Genomic DNA, 20,352 nt, shown 5'->3' with positions numbered 1-20,352 from the left:
CTTGATTTGCACTTTGTCCATCCATGGGTATAGATTCACATTTAAGCACTTGTGTTGGCACTCAATCACCAAAATACTTAGAAATGGCCCAAGGGCACATTTCCCTTTCATCACTGCCTTGATCTCATGCTTGAGGACCTTGCAAAAATTGGAGCTGTTGAGGAAACAATTTCTAGTGCAAAACATGTGACTGCCTTCTTATATGCTCATACAAGAGTGTTAGATTTGATGAGGAAATTTTTGGGGAAAGATTTGGTTCGTTCTGGAGTGACTCGTTTTGCCACTGCGTATTTGAATTTAAAAAGTTTACAAGATAACAAGAAAGATATCTCAAGGCTCTTTAGATCAGATGAGCTCAATGAGTTGGGTTACTTGAAAAAGGCGAAGGGCAAGAAAGCCAACAAAGTGGTGAGATCAGAAGGCTTTTGGAAAAATGTTGACATGGCCGTCAATTTCTTTGAGCCATTGGCTAATGTATTGAGGAGAATGGATAGTGATGTTCCTGCTATGGGGTTCTTGCATGGATGTATGCTTGAGGCAAAGAAAGAAATTGCTATGAGGTTTGACAATAATGAAAATAGATTCAAAGTTGCTTGGGACATAATTGACAAAAGGTGGGACAACAAGCTGAAAACTCCACTACATTTGGCAGGGTATTATTTGAACCCCTATTTTTATTACCCAAACAAGTCAGAAATTGAGCTTGATGGTTCATTTAGAGCTGCAGTAATTGCTTGCATTACCAAGACAGTTGAAGATGAAGAAACTCAAGATAATATAATTGAAGAGCTAAATGTATATCAAGAACAACAAGGGACATTTGGACATGACATTGCAGTAAGGCAGAGGAGAAATAAGAACTTCAATCTAGGTGAATCAATTGTAGTAATCAGCAACAAGAAATGTTATTTTATAATTGCTTATCTCTTTATATGACTATTCTTTTTATGCAGCAAAATGGTGGCTGAATCATGGCACAAGCACACCAAATCTGAGGTTATTAGCAACAAGAATACTGAATTTAACATGCAACTCCTCAGGTTGTGAGCGGAATTGGTCGGATTTTGAGCAGGTAACAAAAATGATTTTATTTGTTGCAACTGTTCATTCTTTTCTTTGTGATTATTCTTTAATATTTAGCACCTACACATAGGTTCACACAAAGAAGAGAAATAAACTGCTGCATGACAGAATGAGAGATCTTGTTTTTGTTAAATTTAATTCAAGACTAAGGCAAAAAAGAGAGAACAAGAGCAAAGATCCACTAGAGAGGGAAATGAATGATGTTCTTGAGGATGATGCCAATGAGTTTATTACTGGGCTTGTACCAAATGCTAATTCAGATAAAGATGAAGAACATGGGGATGCACAAGTTGGAGCAACAATACATGAACCACAACTGTCGCAGCCACAACCAAAAAGAAAAAGGCTTGTGCGCCCTAGGAAGAAGAAAATTAGGAGCCTACATTCCCTGTTGTATGGTGGTTTAGAGAATGAAGCTGTTGCCTCATCTTCGGAATCTGAAGATAATGGAGATGGTGACATTTCAATGCATCAATATTCAGATTCAGATGATTTAGGAGATGAATAGATCAGTTTATGCTCCATGGTTTATCAATTTTATTTTGCAACTTAATATTTGTGAGTTTGTTAGACAATGGTTCAATGACTTTTACAAGTGTTGTTGATGTCTTATGAACATTTGAATTACCAGTTTGAGCTATCATATTTTTACTTTCAACTGTTAAACTTTCAGTTTATGAGTTTGTGCTCTAATATATGAATATATGTCACATTTTTTTTCTAAATCCGCTAAATGGCTTAGCTGCCGGCTATAGCCATTTTAGCTGATTCAAACCCTCACCGCTAAGGTGCTTAGCCAGACATTTAAAACATTGCTCCTGAGAAGTGTGATTTACGTTTTCCTTCCAGACGGGTGTAATCGATTTTCTTTCTTAAATATAACAAGCCGTTTTCGTTTTTTCAGACATCTCATAACGAAAATAAATCGTACCATAATTACTTAAGGTGTGTACACGAATAGAAAATAGAAAATGTGGACGGTAGATGATACTGTTTGTTACTCTCTCCGTTTCTTTTTAGTTGTCGCTGTACTATCCAGCGATAACTAAAACGAAACGGAGGGAGTACTATTTATATAGTGAAGTTTAAAATAAAGGATAAAATAAGACATGTCTATACAATTGCTCGCATCGAAGTCCCCGAAAAGAAAAGGAGAAAAGTTCATGCGTAGATGCAGTCATAGGTGACCACAATCAAGAAGCCAAACAATAATTCCAAGTTCCCAATAAACAACAGTTGTTCCAGGCAAAAAAAAAACACATCACGATCAATTCAGGGCCAATTGGCATTGATTTTGTTCGTTTTTCCCGCCGTTTCCGCGATTACTCGATCCAAACGAGCAAAGCAAGCAAACGTCAGAGTACCGAAAAGATACTCCGGATTTTTTTACTCCGCCGGCCCCACCGGGAAGGGATTCCGAAGGCTGTGCACGCTGCGGGCCCATCGGCCCAGTCCAGCAGAAAAAAGGTTAGTGGTGCAGGTGTGATTGGACGCGCACCCCCCTCGTTGATTCCGCCCACCTTTCTACCGCATTTCTGCTACACCTACCATTCCGTTCCTTCCTTGTGCACCCCAGCTAGAGCCGCTTCTCTTTTTTTAGAGACAAACCACAAATGCATGAATTGATGCAACACAACACAACACAATGATGCTCATGATTTCTGCTAAGATCTAAAGCAACACGTTAGGGATAATGCTCAGCTAAAGAACAAAGAAAGCCTTCATGGTTTTAATATAGCGTTCAAATGCATGTTACGATTTTTTTTAAAGAAGATCGATATGTGTTTACTTTGACATGGGACTTTAAATATTTTTTAAAAAAACTAGACTAGAAGGCAGGGCCGGCCCTGAGGGTATGCAGGGTATGCGACCGCTCAGGGCCCCCAAGATAGTAGGGCCTCCGTTTGTCCAGATTATGTCCAAATACATATATGTTACAGGTAAATCTCTATTCTTATTGCGTCTCTATGATTTTCTGGTAATCATCTCTTCGAGGTCGTGCAACATTCAACTTATGACGAATACTAAATATTAATTGATACGGGAAGGTCGGAAGGTATTGTACACCTGTGCCTGTCGCATTGCTTAATTCTAGCCTACCGGATGGCCACCTGATAACCTACGTTGCTTAATCTAAGTTTAGTTTGCTGAAATTTGTTTTCAGAAAATTTGCTCTAATGTATTTAAATTTGGTTTACCGTACATTTTAAGGTTTAGGCTAGTTTGACAAATTAAAAGTAAAATACTCACTCTCAAAGCAAATGCAGAGTTATATTACATAATCTGAAATATTGTAACAGTCTCGAGTTATATCATTTTGAAAAAAAAATATCATCAATTTATTTTATTTTTCAGATATTATTCAAAGTTGAAAAATAGCAGAATCAAACTTTCGTATATGACCTTTATATAGATTTTCGCTTAGGGCCCCAAAATATCAGGACCGGCCCTGCTAGAAGGTACCTATATACTTTGGCATGGGGCTTTTAACTTGTAGGATATATATAGTGTTTGTTGCGGTATGCGTTGTTACATCTCGCATGAGGCTAGCTAATACCATCAGTCCATCAGACAATACAAAACCTATAGAGAGCAAAAATAAATACTCTATAAGAATTTACATATGTATCTAGTACATTAAGAAAATTATTAGTTTTTTTAGAGTTGGTAAAGGTTTGTTATGATTCTATTTAATACATGTGGAATTATCTTGTTGGATATTCAAGGCCTAGACGTATTCATCTATGTGTCATCTAAAAAAATGCTACTATGACAATTATTAATAGCACATCACATACAATACATATGAACAGTGGTGATACTAAGGCCCCGTTCTAAACCTCTAGAGCTAATTGTAGCCAGCTAATAAGTTATTTACTAGATTGAGACAACCAATAACTAATAGCTATTTGAGACACTACACCAAAAATATAAACTTACTATGGTTTCTTAACTTCTACAACTTTTATAACAAACCGTAGAAAATTACCAACTTCCGAGATGCCACTGATAGTTCTAGAAAATAACCATAACTTCTACGGTTTGTTATAAAATATATAGTAAGTTAGCTTTCAGTTGTTGACCAACGAGCGCAGTCAAACGAGCCGCTAACTTCCTATGGCTTCCTCTAGGAAGTTAAGTAACTTCATAGAGTACCTCTAGAAAGTTATATTTCTTACCTTCATCCCCGAGTATATCTCTCTGCCTTTCTTTCCCCTTCTCTTCGTCATCGATCATCATAATCATGTCGACGTCGTAAACACAGAGAGGAGCTTGTCCATGTCCTCCTGATTCCTCTTGGCCATCGAGGGAGTGATCGACCTGCGATAATCCAGCTATCTAGCCTCGCCATGCCTCACCAGAGGACCCTCGCCTCCGCGGGGGGCGACTGCTGCTCGTGGTGGCCACGATCCTGCTGTGTCTGTTCGTGCCTCCGGGGCGCGGGGCGTGGGGCGCCCCCAGGCGCGGAGGTCGCAGAGTTCCCTGGGTTCACGGTCTAACTCCCCTCCAAGCACTACGCTGGGTATGATCTGTCGTCATTCATCTATGAAAAAAAATTCGAACATTTTGTGTCGGGTTCAGTACCTTCAGTTGCATACACACAATAATCTCGTCAGTATTGCATACATTTCGAGTGTGCATGTACGTAATAGTTGGTCGACATGAGCAACGAAAGAGCACCTGTACTACAACCTTGTCATCTCTGAAAGGAACCCAAGCTTGGATCTTGTGGTTGTCTGGATAAATGGTGGTCCAACATGTTCAGGGCTTAGTGCATTTCTGCATTCATTTGGTAAGTATGTGCTCTCGTGTGATGGTATTTGCTCAGATTTTTGGTCTAGTCTTATTATAGGAAAAAATGTTATATGCTCTTCTCTTACTCAGTATGTGCAACTGATCTTTTTTACAGGACCTTTTTCAAATGGAGGGCTCCCAAGTTCATACCAATGACGGTCCACGAGTAGACGTGAACCCTTACTCATGGACACAGGTACATAAATTTTAGTGTAGAATTGCCTTTCAGTTTTGCACTACATGTATTCTGAATCTGTCGTGATCTTACTTGTTTGAATGTACACAATGTTTACTAACGTCATCGACTCGAAAGATAATAGTTTTCACTTTAAGATATGTATTGATTTAAAACCCTGATGTGAACGAGTTCGACAATTTTGTAACAACTAGCACAGGCCTAAGGGATACACGTCTCGGTGCCCCCCCCACCTCTCTTACATTATCCTTGGTCTTCACCTCCACCTCCACCTATCGAACATCAGATATGCAAATTCATCATCATTTACTTGTTGTTAGTTATATTATGGTGTAACTCAGCAAATATCATTTGTACAAGTATATTAGACCCCTCTAGCTACTTTGCCGACGTAGGAACGAGATGACGGGTTAGACTTTGTCGAAGCCCTTTTCACTAGTGGAGGTATCGACCATCACTCGCCGTTGTACCCCGTTGGTAATCGGCGATAGTGAGTTTCCATTTTATGTGCTGTGATACCTGAGACTTTTTGTGTCTTATGACTATGTATGAGATGTTGGGATATTGACTCCTATTATGACTGGATAAGATGTTGTGTCTTATGACTATGGATGAGACTTTTGTGATGTAATTGATGAGACTATGGATTTAATTGTTGTTATGTGATTGTGTGTGAGATGTTTTATGTGAAAATATGTTGTGCTATATCTATTGATATATTTGTTATGTTGTGGAATGCAGTGTAAAATGAAAATAAACAACATTTATAATGCTGGTCAAATTAACTTACTAGAGGCTTACTGGGTCTCTAGGAAGTTAGCCAACTAACTTTCTACGACTTACTGTAGCCCCTAGGAAGTTAGTTAGCTGACGGCGAATCTACTAACTTCCGAGAGGGGCCGCTAGCTAACTTTCTAGAGGGCTATAGGAAGTTAAGCTAACTTCCGACAAAAAAATTTCGAGAGTCAAACTTCCGACGATATCGTTTTACTTTTGAGGGTTTAGCTAACTTGCTAGGATTTATAGCTAACTTCCTAGAGTTTAGGCTCTAGGAAGTTAACTGGTTCTGTGTAGTGAGAGATATAAATAATAATTAGTTGATCTATTAGCTGATATATTATAAACCTTTCAGCTAATTTTAGCTGCTAAGTACTAGTTTCATAGGTTTGGAAAATGACACCATAAGAAAAATAGAACATTGTGACTTATTGTTAAGACACACGGGTCCTGATATGTTTTTGCCCTCTATTCAAAGTCGAACAAATCTGTGTACACCAAGCGATTACTCTCTCTGATTCAAAAGCACTCCGCCGCCGTCCAGCCGGAACCAAACCCCACTGGCTCCATTCCCCACCGTCCAATCCAAATCTGACGTCCCCGACCTCCCCATCAGCCCTAAACCCCTAGCGCGCCTATAAAATTCCCAGCGCACAAGGGGAAGACCAGATCTCCCCCATTTCTCCTCCACGCCGCCCCCTCCGCATTTCCCGTGCTCCTCTCGTTCCGGCATGGCGGAGCAGACGCAGCCACAAGGGGAAGGCGGCGCTAGCCCCAAGCACGAGTCCCTGATGGAGAAGCTCGCCGACAAGCTCCACGTCGGCGGCGGCAAGGCCGACTCCTCCTCCTCCTCGGACTCCGACAGTGACGAGCGGCCCCGCCCCTCGGCACCGCCTGCCGACGAGCTCAAGCAGCCCTCCTTCTCCGACGCCGCCGCCACGGCGGCCGCCGAGGCCAAAGCCAAGGTGTTCCGCCTTTTCGGCCGCGAGCAGCCCATCCACAAGGCCCTCGGTGGCGGCAAGCGTATGGTTCTGTTTCCCACGCTCCCGATGCTGCTTGCTATTAGGCTTGAGATTTCTAGATCGGATCTGGGTGGGCCTCGGTGCTCGGGTTGCGGGCTACTAGATCTGACTGCTGGAGTACGTTTTATGGAATGCGCTAGCTAGGGTGTTAAGAACGAACTGGCCGTTTGGATCACAGATTGGGATCTTGCCTGCTTTGACAAATGGAGGCGACTAGTATGCTTGATCACTCTAACGCTTGCTTCAAATTTGATCAATCCAAGTCAGTGCACTTGGGTACTTATCTGAACTGTATGCTGCTAATATTTCTCAATGTTAAGCTTGTCCGAACTGAGGCACGCAACATTTTTACAGTGTCTGGTCTGCCAGACGAATACTGATGCCGTTTCGGTAACAGTCATACTGCTACTGACTGCTTGAGTAACCTTTAAACAATACTGCAAACCACTTGAATTCATGTGGTCTGTCGGTGTTTAACATGGTTGGAACCAATTGCTTATCCGCTTAGGGATGCTTTGTCGTGACTGCAAGCACATTTCAGGGGTGTTATGTATTTTTGTATCAGATCAATGCTGAAGGGCCCTTATGGTTGTTTTGTGCTAAGATTATGAAAATATAAAGTTTTAAAATTTATTTGTAAAAGAAACATCTAGTAGACTTCATGTTATGTTTCTCTCAATAAATGGCATTTCATTGGAGCTGTTTGGTACTACATTATCTACACTGAAATGGAAGGTCTTTCTTTGGAGAAATTGTGATGCTTGGGTTGTGTTTTTGTGCCTGATTATACATGTCTTTAATGTAAACAAATGACAACCAGCACACTATAACCTCATTGGTTTGTGTCTACAGCTGGTACTCTTGTCTTAAAACTGATGATTGATAAACTTGATCGATGTAATGAGAATTGTGAGACCTAAATACCTTATCGTCTGTCATTGTACCCACAATACTCATTACCGTTCTCTATTTTGTAGCTGCTGATGTGTTCTTGTGGAGGAACAAGAACATCTCTGCTGGAGTACTTGGTGGTGCCACAGCAATCTGGATCTTATTTGAATTGCTTGGCTACCATCTCCTTACTTTTGTTTGCCATGGTCTCATATTCGCCCTGGGTGTTCTCTTTCTCTGGTCCAATGCTTCATCGTTTATCCACAAGTAAGATCTCACCTCAGTATCATAACTTGTTCGAACTTGTAAAAGATACTAGTTTGTCCGTTGCTAGTTGGATGGGCAATATACTAACTTCATGGCGTGAAATTCTGGGCATTAATTCAGGGCTCCACCAAAGATCCCAGAGGTGATCATTCCTGAAGATTTAGTTGTCAACATTGCGCTATCCACTCGTTACGAGATCAACAGAGCCTTTGCCAATCTCCGCCAGATTGCTCTTGGCCGGGACCTAAAGAAGTTCCTAATGGTATGTCTACTATGCTGTTGCCTATGATGAACAATGGATCATACACTGCACTTGTTTCATTTTTTGTTCTGTTGGAAAATTTAGGTTATTGCTGGGTTTTGGTTGCTTTCTGTTCTTGGAAGCTGCTGCAACTTCTTGACCTTAGTTTACATTGGTAAGGGATCCAAACAACTTCTAGAGAGAACCTTGCTTTTCACCCCTCCTGAAATGTATCTAATTGGCTGACACTGGGTCGTCTTCTCTTCTGCAAAAAAACAGTCTTTGTGGTGCTGCACACAGTACCTGTCCTGTACGAGAAGTACGAGGATCAGATTGACTCGTATGGCGAGAAGGGGTGGGTTGAAATTAAGAAGCAGTATGCCGTGTTCGATGAGAAGGTTCTGAGCAAAGTACCCAGGGGTCCTGCGAAAGACAAGAAGCACTAGATGCAAGTGATTCGAGGTCCCTGTTAGTAGGGAATGCTAGCAAAACCGGTTCGAGTTTCTCCGGAGGGGGGCAGCACTTGTGGGTGTGAGCACCAGTTTGCCACCTGTGCATTACGTTGCGTATGGCTGCTTAGTTGTTTGGTCTTGATGGGAGTAAGCCGAATTGCTAGCTTTGCGCTTCATCCAGTGATGCAGACGCAGCATACGAATTTCTGTAGTGCTGTTTGAGTTTGATCTGTGTTGTATGATGTGTGCAGACTGTGCTTGCGACACTTTTTTGGTACTTATATATTGATGCATTTTGGAATTTGATGATTTTTATGGTTTTTTTTTTGCTGAGCTTAGACAACACATACACGGGCTGTTAAACATTGTTGCTTTGCCCACCCGACTGCTGGAGTCGGCCTCACCATGGTAACATGAAAAATGATTAAAAACTGCTACCTGAACCTTTCGCTGCTAACCAGTAGCCACAACCTACCAGTTTATACATACACCCATTTTTAGTGTAATACTTACAGCACAGGCAAACTGGGATTTAGGTGGAGATAAAACTCTTCTTCCTTGTCCTACACCAGAAAGTGGCTTTTATGACCTGATTTCTTGTGCCCACTGGCGTGGGAGCCTCCGACACACCCTGGGAGCCTGTCCTTTTAACACTCCCCCCGTTTCCCATGTTCTTATACATGTTCGGCCTATTTCCTCATGACTATTTTGTGCACTATACTTTCCAAAATGTCCATACATTTTTGCGTGTGATGGTCCATAGATTTTCATATTGTTCAGAGGAAGTATGTTAATTGTTCCTTCTTTCTGGAGCCTCCTTCACCATACAACTCGTTCCATTGCCTCAGCTCGCTCATGCAGACACCTTCGGAAGCGAAACTTGCAGCCACCTGAATTTGAGAGTTTACAGGGTATTATAACATTCGAACTGCCATTAGTTTATTTTTCAAGTTGAAAAGTGTTAATCTGCATCCACATCGTTTCAAATTGCGCTTGGTAAGGCATGGATCCACCTGGTTCTTTGCTTCCTTCAGATCTGTCATGCTCAGCGGCCTTAGGGTGATGGTCTCTTCCTTCTTCTTTGGAAGATCCGATGGAGTCTCGCCTTTTTCACGCTTCAGCTTCTCCTGAAGACATTGAAGATAAAAAGCGTGCACAGTGAATTCATTCACAAAATTCATCATGAATTAAATTCTTAAAATGCTGTGGTTTTGTTTGGTTTGTTTACCAGCTCCTTCTTTCTTTCCTTCTGGATTAGCTCCCTCACAGGGCGATATGCTGCCGTCGTGCACAGGTTCTGTTAAAGAAGAATTCAGGATCGAGCAGAATTGATCTCTACTTTAGTTCTCAATACAACGATACACAGCTCTCTTACACATTCTCAGAAAAAATAAATCGAGAGTTCATGTTACTGACCTTGAGATCACTTCCACTATATCCTTCTGTCATGGTTGCTAGCTCCTTGAAGTTCAGCCTTTCATCAACTTTCTCCTTTGACAGAAGTCGCCGCATTATGAGTTCCCGGCTTTCCATTGATGGCAGACCTACCATGATTCTGTTTAAAGGAAGAGGACACAGCTCAGGGAACAAACTGAGGGATGCATAAACGTTACTAGTATCTTGGAGAAAATATACAAACCTTCGCTCGAACCTACGGATAATAGCCTCATCAAGATCAAAAGGCCTGTTGGTCGCAGCAAGAACAAGAATTCTCTGGTCCGACCTTGACAAGAGGCCATCCCAGTGTGTCATAAATTCATTCTTGATCTTCCTCATTGCCTCGTGCTCTCCAGCTCTGTTACGCTGCCCAAGCATGCTATCAACTTCATCGACGAAAATGATGGTTGGTGATACTTTAGCAGCTAACGTGAACAGTGCTCGAACATTCTTCTCATCTTCACCAAACCACTTTGATGTGATAGTTGACATAGAGACATTTATAAAACTTGCTTGAGCTTCATTGGCTATAGCCTTGGCAAGCATAGTCTTGCCGGTTCCTGGAGGACCAAAGAGTAATATACCTCTGCAGGGCTTAAGAAGACCACCTTTGAAGAGGTCAGGTCGTCTCAGAGGCAGCATGACAAGCTCATGAAGGGATTCTTTGATATCATCCAAGGCACCAATATCATCAAATGAAACTCCAATCTCATTTGCAGGTATCACTTCTGGTCTAATACGCTTTTCAAACTCATTATCTGCTGTCCCTTCCTAATAGAGAAAAGAATAAAATTACAATTTACAGATTGTCAACTGGTAAATTAATTCATCTAGGGTACACAGTGAATTATGCAACCAGAATAACGGTACCGGGACTTTTGCAGATGGAGGTGGATTATCCTTCTTCTCCAGTTCTGTTTTGCTTTCAACCCTTGGAGCAGGGGCACCAGCAGCTGGGGGTCGAACAGGTGGCAGCGATGATGCAGGTTTTGTTTCTGATTTTGCAGTGGTTGGAGCAATTGCCTTTTCAGAAGCCTATGTATTTGGTGTATGGTATGTGAATACATACATTTGTAAATGCTTCCGAGACAAGTGAAATGAGAAATCCTAGGGAAATTAAGCACCTTCATATTCATATTAAGAAGATAAGGTGAGCCAAGAGGACTCAAACTTAGCTAATTAATATTTGAAGTCATATGTGCCATATCCAATGATTTCAAGTCGGGCGACTTCCTAGTCGATACACCTGGGCGACCAGGCGACTAATCGCGATTAGGACGACGACTAGGTCGACTAATCGGGCCCTAGTCGACCTGGTCGTCCCTACAGCGCTCCTGCATATTTGCAGGACTTATGTATAATATATATATATATATATATATATATATATATATATATATATATATATATATATATATATATATATATATATATATATATATATATATATATATATATATTATATACATAACAATATAGCATATAGAAGACAACACCAAACATAAGTACATAACAAATATGAATACTGGAACTGGTCAATTCAAATTTCAGAACATGAACATCAGTCACTAACTCAATTATATATAGCAACATAGCATATAGGAAGCAATACCAATTACCAAATATAGCAAATATGAATACTGGAAGACAGAATTCAGATTGCAGGTTTCAGAACATGAACAATTGAACATCAGTTACTACTCAGTAGTCACTAACTCACTAATTCATATGATGCAGAGTTGCAAACTTACTAGTTACTACATAAATGCCAAGTACAGACTTACTATTGACCTAAACTAGGAGTCTAGGGCAACTAATTGCCCCCACCCAAATTGGACGACTAATCGCGTTTAGTCGACGACTAATCAGACGACCGGACGATTAGTCGAGCAGATCGGGTCGGCCTCCATAGTCGTGCTAACAGAACCGACTAGCCCGACTAATCGCGACTAATCGCGATTAGTCGGACGACTTGAAATCACTGGCCATATCAATCCAAACATTGGTTGCATTATTCTCACTTCCGCAGTATCAATCTGAATGTCACTGTTTTGTTGTTACCAGTGGTCATCTTTCCATATGAGTTACTTTGCAAAATTTGTTATAACGTCATTGTGAATATAGTATTCTTCTTGGACACATAGGAAAACCAGATAATGAAACCTCAGAATGTAGCATTAAGAGTAACACTTGTTTTATCATCATGTGTTTATCTAGTAGTGTATAAACAATGGTAATTTCCATATCTTGATTAATTGCAACATTATACATTACAATTGACAAGTAGGAACATTAATTGAACAAACCTTTAAGGTGCCATCTGTCACTTCCAATTTCATGCTGTCCTTATCAGTCATCTTGTTGCCTTGAAAAATTTCCGACGCATGGGACAAACTGTGCCATGAAAGAGTCATAAACCGAGGAAGGAATGAAAAGATCCCAGAGAACTATATTGATCTGCTAACCTCTTTGTGGATAGAACTAATTTCCCATTTCGGTAATCTGGATCTTTGTTATTCATCAAGTGATATGAAACCGCAGACACCACAATCTCCTCGATATACTTACTAAGGCACATAGTATCAGATAGGCAAATCGAGCCTAAATCGTCACATTCAAGATCATTTTCTGCAAGGACTTCCATAATATGATTTCGGTTATCTTGAAACTGAATCATCTTCATGTCTTCTTCTAATTGGGATTTCCAACTTACAAGGTGGTTTTCGTTTTCAGGTGGCTTGATTTCTATATTATATGGGAACAGAACAGTCAATCTGTAGTCCAACTCCTCATCACTCTCCATATCTACAATCCTTGATCCAAGGACTAACACCGGTCCATCAAGTTTGTTTAATAGTTTTTCAAACAGGAGATACATTTTTGGGGACTTGTGAAGGAACTTCTCGACATCTCTTATATAGAGTACAATAGGGTAGCTCTTTGATACTGAAAGAAGAACCTTGTATAACGCTTGTACTAAAATTTTGTCATCAAAAGTCCAACTGCTTGTGCGTCTAAGAGGAGCTGCATTGTTTATCGAACATCACCAAGAGAACAGAAAAGATTTATAAATCAAATCGACAATGCAGCAAGAATTACGAAGGTAACAGCTGCAACGAGTTGTATGTTTCCTCCAGCCTATTATTCACTTCAGATATTCTTGTTTGCTTATGTTTAACTATTTGCATGCACAGTATTATCTCCGGGGAAAAATATAATGTAAAAGTATAAGCACTCACTTCAGTTAAAATATTGAGACATCTAATACTAAAGCAATGAAGTGCACAGAAGGGAGCAAAAATAACCCTAGTTCTCATCAACTGGTGCTTTACAGGTTACAACCATGTTTCTAGATCAAGACAATCTAACTTGCAAGTCATAAATATAGCCACACAACCATTTAACATGCTAAGCACATAAGCAACATCAACAATACACCAGGAGCTAAACACTAGAGGGTGAGTATACACCCCAGACAGTTATTCAGTTGCATGCGCTGATCAGTTCAACGCAAAAGCTTAAGATGGCGGGAAAAGGTGGAAATTCACTTAATACGTCAACCCCCTCATGTGGAGGCTCTCCCATGCCTCAGATGTGGATTAGGAGCAAGGAGCAAATATTTTATTATATTGCCCTAGCCAGGATTAGAGCTTGTGACCTTGCAGTTTGCTCATAAATAGCGAACAGGAAAATTGAGAATCCAGGGACATGAATTCTTAATCATGTGCCAGTGCCACTACAAGTGTTTCAAAAGAACATCTTATGACCTGTATTAGTTGAAGGACCTTGTGAAGCCATGCTACTCATATCAGAGGAACTAGATGCATTTCTTCTAAGCTTTGGCAAGTTGCTTGTACTTTCAGAGCTCCTGGAAAAAATCATAAAGAAAGGCATAGAAGAAATGGTAAATGCATTGTAGTTTCTGTACTGAGACCCTAGTTTTATTTTTTTTCAAGAATACACCGAGGCCTGTTATTCTCCCACCTTAATTTGACATCCGTCATGCTGCTTTGTCTACGTATAGTTCCTGAGATAAAAACCAAGTGAGTTAAGAAACATGCATCTGCATTTATAAACTAAAAGTCATCCAGTTACTATATTCTTCAGTAATATACATGCAAGTGAATTTCAGTTTTATGCTGGAAAAGGATCTCTTCTTTTCTTTAGCATTCAGAATAAATGGCAGCTAACAAACTTGAAGTCAAGCAGGATTTCAAATCGACACATGGCAGGTACAAATTATGTCAAAGGAGGAGAAACATGTACATGTTTTTCTACAGCTAAACAATCAGGTTCTCAGATAACAAAGAACAACGAAAGGAATGGGATGGTTCCATTTTCAGCTATGGAATTTGTGAAGTCAGAGTAGCATTCATGCCAGAACATATGTTTCATATTGTCCAAGGAAATGACGTCTAGAGGTCTACTAGAACTGTCAACACTGATGTTGTATACATATTCAGTTCAAAACCTGAGGTAGACTACTAGCACCAAGCCAAATACTGCAGTACAATGATGAGCTGAACAGTGTTTCCTAAATGCTTAGGTGTCACCTTTGGGCTGTTCCTTTTGTGGAAGAATTGAAAGAGATCCAAACAATCCCGACACACGTTCAAGCGTCGTCTCGGAGATTGATCTTTTAAATGTCTGCCAAGAAGGAAAAAAAGTGCTCTTCTGTTAGCAATTAATCGAGGCATGAGAATCTGTGAATGAGCAAAAAGATCAAGTTCGGCAACAATATGCAGATGTATTACATCATCATATCAATGAAAAGCAAACTGAACGCACCAGTAATTTCTATTAATAATGACTACACCTGAATGGCGCTATGGGCATGTCACAAGAAAAGGTAACCTCACTACCTCAGAAAGCTGGAATGTTCAAAGGCCTTCTTACCTTCTCTGTGCCGCCACCTGTGCCATATTTGTTATGGATCTGTAAGGAAGGACACTATTTGGTTACAAACGACATGATTTGTGAATGAAGGGAGACTGTTTCAGCCAAACTGACCTTTATAAGGAAATCAGTAGGATCTAGCAAGAGCAACTTTGCTTGAAAATAGTGGGCAAGAGCTCTGGCTAGCATCTGTTGGTAGAGCTCTTCAAGACAGGACATTGAGTCTTAGTTCAGTGAAGCAGAAACAAATTGGCTGAGAGGAGTGCCAATACAAGCGGAAGATGACAATGTACCTGCGGGACCTGACAGCAGGATTGCACGACTGGCGGGAGCAAGATTCCTGGTGTACTTGGAAATCTCTGCTTGTTTCAAGTGAACGTACGCAGCGCTGGTCAGCACAACACGCGTTTGCTCACTGCGAACCGGAATTGGACAAGAAGATGAGCGTACAAACAGAACTCACTGTATGCAGTGCATCCCGTCATTGATACATGGTCAGATCAGACACAACCAATTTAGTTTTTTAAGCATCTGTGAACTGATACCATAGAACATGCATTCTCATCCAGAACCGACCAGGACGATTTCTGTCACCACCTTTCGTTGCAGCCATTTGATTGCACGAGGCAGGCACCTGCGAGATCTGCTTGTTTTTTCCTCTAAAAATCTAATGCCCCGTTTGGATATAGATGAAATTCTGTCGTTTGCTTGCACATGAAATTGAGATTTGGAATCAGAAAATCAATTCCGTGGAATTGGAATATAACTAGATTCTCTCTCTCCTAATTCAAAGGGTCACTCATCTGTATTATGTGGAATTATACCATCTAATTTCAAACTCCAATATAGTGACCTCCAAACAACATAATTGAATTTGCATTTTATTTCAATACTATGGCTGATTTGGTGTCCTCCAATACCGACATGCAAATGGAGCATGACACTTTATCCTACGACCGCAGAAATCGGAAACAAGGATCGTTTGTTCATCGGTAGCGACCAGAGCAGAGTTCCGTTGCTGATCCATGAGCCTGGAAATCACACACACCTCTTTCCTACTACTTTTTATTTAGCCCGAGTTCTTCTAATTTTTCTATCTGGTTCAGAGAACACGCAGCTGGTCTAGTCATCTCATGTAGCATGCACATCACATCACAGGGTAAGAAAAGGTGACGGGACGGGAGACGCATCAACAGACAGATTCAAAGTAGAGCAAGCAGGCGACGAGGGAGCAGCAGCTGCAGCTCTGGCAGAGTCTCGTCGCATGACGGGAACTCTGAACCGACGTGCGCGTCGCTGCTGCAGCCAGCAGCTTCTTTCCGTGCGTTGGTGCAGAAAGCAGAATGCATGGGAGGACGACGTCTGAAGAAAGGGCGGAGCGGAGGAGGAAACTAGACCTGAGGTAGTACGGGAACTCGTCGAAGGTGACCTTGCTGTCGGCGCCGTCGGCGAGGAGGCGGCGGAGGTCCTGCTCCACCCTCTCGACGGTGACCCCCGCGGCCCTGGCGGAGGCGGAGGCTGAGGCGCCGCCGGCCCAGGGCGCGGACGCGAGGCCCAGGCCGACGCCGACACCGATCCCGATCCCCAGCGCCGACATCACCACGCTCTTCCTCTCCATGGTGGGCTGCTGCTCTCCGGTCGGCGATGGCGATCGTACACGATACGATAAGATGCGGCGGCGGCGGCGCGGCGGTGCGGATAGATTAAATTAAGAGGCCCGGCCGGGGCGGGGCGGGGCGCGGAGGGACGATGGAAGACGAGAAAGAATTCAGGTCGCGCGAGGCGTGGTCGGCGGACAGGCAACGGGTGGTCAGTGGTGGCGTGGGCTGGCGGCCTGGAGAGGTGGTGGAGGGAGGGGGAAGCGGAGCGCAAGTGCCGGGCCTCTGCTCGTTGCCGTTGCTAGCTTCTCGGTCCTTCGCTGCCCTGTCTGGCTGTCTCCTCTGCTCAGAGCAGGCAGGCAGGCTGGCTGGTGCGATGCAATGGCGCGCCGGCACGAGGCCTGCGTACGTGTGTGTGATACAGCGATACACGCACGTACCACTGCCCTGCCTTTTCCTTTCCTTCCCTTTCCTGCGCTGCAGCGAATGCGATGAAGAGGCTGTTGGGCTCGCTCGGCCTGGCTGATGGACGGCCTCTGTAGTGGCGGCGGCGGCGGCGGCGGCGGCGGCGGCGGCGGCGGCGGGGGCAGCGGCAGCGGAATGCATTCTTCCGTCCGGCACCTCTGGCATCGTTGGAATAGTCCCATTTTCTGAGTGGAATCGTGAATATCATGTTCCGTTTGATTTTCTTCAGCTGTCCACTTATGGATGTTTGAATGCACTAGAGATAACAGTTAGTGACTAAAATTAGTTGAGATATCCAAACACCCTAGCTAATAGTTCAACTATTAGCTCTTTTTGGTAAATTAGTTAATAGTTAGGTAGTTATTTGTTAGCTAGCTAATTCTACTAACAATTTTTAGTCAACTAACTATTAGTTGTAGTGCATTCAAATACCCCATTAAAAGAGCATCTCCTACTCTCCTCAAAATAATGTCCTAAAAATTAAAATAATAGATCATTTAATTTGTTGGGCACTAAAAATAAATTAAATTTCACGGGTAAGCCATAAATTATGTATTTTACAAGTAAATCATATCATTTTATTAGGAAATAAAATGTTAAGTATGATGTAGAAAATAAAGATAGGACATTAATCTAGAGTATAGTATATTTAGATCATTTCATAGTGTCTTATATACTACATTTGTTATTGAATATTTATCGCTCACTAATTTATTTTTAAATTAGAACGCGACTAATTTATTTTTAAATTAGAACGCGACAAACGGAGGAAGTATTATTTTGATAAGAATATAAAGTATCTTATTAGTGAAGCTGTTTTTATAATTTGAGTTCTATATTTGAAGATAGGACATTTGGAGATGCTTTTATGAACCGTATTCTCCCCTTGTTTTCTATTTCTTGAAAAAATGGCGAACTTATTTTTTGTGTATAAAAAATGTTTATCACAAGTTTGATTATTTTTTATAAAAAGTTACTAAGAGCATCTCCAACAATACCTCAAATTGGTAGCTCAAATTAAAATATAGAGCTCTATATAGAAAAAAAATACTCCAACACTACCTTATTTTATAAAATTTGGTAAAAAATTTGTAGGGCACCCTCTCATATGACTTAAATATACTACACCATAGTAGGTTGCCCTATTGTTGGTGTTTTGTACCTTGCTCCGACAAGTAAATTTATTGTGCGTTTTTGGGCTCCAGAAGGTTGGGCGGAGGGCGTAAGGTTTATATCGGTTTAGACAGAATGTCCCTACTTTTAGTCATCGGTGGCTTACACTACTAACACCATTGATGATCATTGATACAAACCAATATTTTTTGTTTGTATAAGTTTAGTTGCAACATTTAAGTTGTGCCTTCCTATTCTTGTGACCTTTATCTAGTTTTCTTATAACTCTAGAAACCCTCTGATCTATATACTTGTCTAAGTGCAACCAATCTTAAGGGATATCATTCATCTATTTTCTTGCTTTTTTACAAAGAGCTATTTTGCAATCAGTTCATGAAGAATTGGCTAGTCAGTCGAATTTATTTATACTTCAATCTACTAATGATTTTGTGGACGTTTTTGAGTTAATACCTAATAGTATCATCATTGTCGGGTACCATAATTAGGGGTACCCCCAACACTCCTAATCACGGCTAGTAAACACCCTCAGACCAACTGACGGGCGCGGTTCAAGTCAAGGCTTCGTCTACCCAAGGGACGCGACCTCGCCCGAGCCCAGCCTCGGGCTGGAGCAGTAGTCCCAGACGAGTTCACGCCTCGCCCGAGGGCCTCCTCAGGCAGCTGGCACCCCCTCGGCTCTTCCGAAGCCCGGCTCGGGCAGGCTTCGTTGTGAAGCAACCTTGGCCAGACCGCCTCACCAACCGACCGCTTCGCAGGCGCATTCAATGCAGGGGTCACCTGACGCCGTATCCTGACACACGCGCCTCAGTCGGCCAGGCCGAAGTGACCGCAGTCACTTCGCCCCTCTTTTTTACTGTCCGATATGACGGGAAAACAGCGCCGCTCGCCCCGCTTCGACTGTCGTGCCAACCACCCAGGCGAAGACTGACAACAAGTCACGATCAACCACCGAGTTCGACCTCGGGCACAACATGAAGCTCCGCCTCGCCCGACCTCAGGCTCCGGCCTCGGGAGGAAGTCTCCGCCTCGCCCGACCCCCGGACTCGACCTCGACCTCGGTCTCGGGAGGAATCGCGTCCTCGCCCGACCCCAGCCTCGGCCTCAAGAGAAGTCTCCGCCTCGCCCGACCTTGGGCTTGGACCGATCGCGCCAATAGGGGATACATCATTACCCTATCCCTAGCCAGCTCAGGCTACAAGGAACAAGACCGGCGTCCCATCTGGCTTACCCCGGCGACGGGTAATGATGGTGCCCCGCGTGCGACCATGACACCGGTGGCTCTCAGCCCCTTACGGCAGCAGGATCCTTGCCGCACTGTCAGCTGTGCTCCTACAGGGCTCAGGCGCTTCTCCGACGGCCACGCTATCACGTATACAGGGCTCAAGCTCTCCCCCGACAGCCACGTTGGCATGTACACAGGGCTTAGGCATTTCTCTACCGGACACGTTAGCGCATAGCTACACCCCCCATTGTACGTCTGGACCCTCTCCTTGCGTCTATAAAAGGGAGGTCCAGGGCCATCATGGAGGGGGTTCGCGCGGGGGAAGGAGCGAACGAACAGGCTCCCTCTCTCCCTCTCTCTCCCTCTCGCGGCGTGCTTGTAACCCCTACTACGAGCGGCACCCCTGGTGCAGGATAATACAAGGCTTGCCCCACCTCTTGTGTTCCATCCCGCGCCAACCCATCTGGGCAGGGGCACGCAGCGACAATTTCACTCGTCGGTCCAGGGACCCCCCGGGTCCAAAACACCGACAATTGGCGCGCCAGGTAGGGGCCTACTGCGTGTTGACGAACGCCTTCCCGTTGAATTCCAGATGGAGAGTCTTCAGCAACCTCTTCAGCCCGGGACGGTGCTCCGCTTCGGGAGTCTCGAGTTCATGTCCCTCGACGGCAGCTACGACATTGTACTCCTCCCCTCGCGGCGCGACGACAACGACGGTCTTTGACTCGCCCGGCGGCGGCGAGCGCGGCGACAGCGTCTCCCCGCGGCAGAAGAGGAGCACTCTGGTCGTCCCCGCCACCCTCCTCGCCGTAGGAGGCGAAGACGGGGCAACCATGGCCAAGCAGGAGGCGGCACCTTGTCGGCTATCGCACCAGA

The 20,352-nt window shown here is 43.1% G+C and overlaps 2 protein-coding genes and 1 long non-coding RNA gene across 3 annotated transcripts; 2 read left to right on the top strand and 1 right to left on the bottom strand.

Moving 5' to 3' along the window:
• The first annotated feature begins 6,535 nt into the window (after positions 1-6,535).
• On the top strand, positions 6,536-9,023 carry LOC100284105 (seed maturation protein). Its single transcript, NM_001157002.2, has 5 exons — positions 6,536-6,874; positions 7,851-8,031; positions 8,152-8,293; positions 8,378-8,447; positions 8,552-9,023. The coding sequence occupies exons 1-5, from the start codon at positions 6,583-6,585 to the stop codon at positions 8,716-8,718; spliced, it is 852 nt and encodes a 283-aa protein (NP_001150474.2). The 5' UTR covers positions 6,536-6,582; the 3' UTR covers positions 8,719-9,023.
• Positions 9,024-9,133: 110 nt separating this feature from the next.
• LOC103649551 (P-loop containing nucleoside triphosphate hydrolase superfamily protein) lies at positions 9,134-17,080 on the bottom strand. Its single transcript, XM_008675271.3, has 15 exons — positions 16,455-17,080; positions 15,351-15,472; positions 15,172-15,260; positions 15,058-15,096; positions 14,715-14,808; positions 14,146-14,188; positions 13,929-14,029; positions 12,627-13,185; positions 12,468-12,555; positions 11,032-11,196; positions 10,364-10,932; positions 10,141-10,279; positions 9,953-10,021; positions 9,738-9,851; positions 9,134-9,614 (listed from the first exon to the last, which is right to left on the bottom strand). The coding sequence occupies exons 1-15, from the start codon at positions 16,673-16,675 to the stop codon at positions 9,501-9,503; spliced, it is 2,526 nt and encodes an 841-aa protein (XP_008673493.1). The 5' UTR covers positions 16,676-17,080; the 3' UTR covers positions 9,134-9,500.
• On the top strand, positions 9,759-11,284 carry LOC109945366 (uncharacterized). Its single transcript, XR_002268518.2, has 2 exons — positions 9,759-10,880; positions 11,046-11,284. It is a non-coding gene; the product is annotated as an uncharacterized lncRNA (long non-coding RNA).
• Positions 17,081-20,352: the final 3,272 nt, after the last annotated feature.

The sequence above is a fragment of the Zea mays genome, chromosome 3 (assembly GCF_902167145.1).
Source record: "Zea mays cultivar B73 chromosome 3, Zm-B73-REFERENCE-NAM-5.0, whole genome shotgun sequence".
Classification (NCBI taxonomy): domain Eukaryota; kingdom Viridiplantae; phylum Streptophyta; class Magnoliopsida; order Poales; family Poaceae; genus Zea; species Zea mays.
This window is presented reverse-complemented; position numbering and strand designations above follow the sequence as displayed.

Bases quoted from the DNA above. Each gene is read 5' to 3' on its own strand.
- LOC100284105 (NM_001157002.2), top strand. From the start codon at position 6,583: ATGGCGGAGCAGACGCAGCCACAAGGGGAAGGCGGCGCTAGCCCCAAG. The intron at 8,294-8,377 runs GTATGTCTACTA...TGGAAAATTTAG, and splicing joins ACCTAAAGAAGTTCCTAATG to GTTATTGCTGGGTTTTGGTT. The intron at 8,448-8,551 runs GTAAGGGATCCA...GCAAAAAAACAG, and splicing joins CTTGACCTTAGTTTACATTG to TCTTTGTGGTGCTGCACACA.
- LOC103649551 (XM_008675271.3), bottom strand. From the start codon at position 16,675: ATGGAGAGGAAGAGCGTGGTGATGTCGGCGCTGGGGATCGGGATCGGT. The intron at 15,097-15,171 runs GTCAGTTTGGCT...CCTTCCTTACAG, and splicing joins CTACTGATTTCCTTATAAAG to ATCCATAACAAATATGGCAC. The intron at 13,186-13,928 runs GTCATAAGATGT...TAAACAATGCAG, and splicing joins AGGTCCTTCAACTAATACAG to CTCCTCTTAGACGCACAAGC.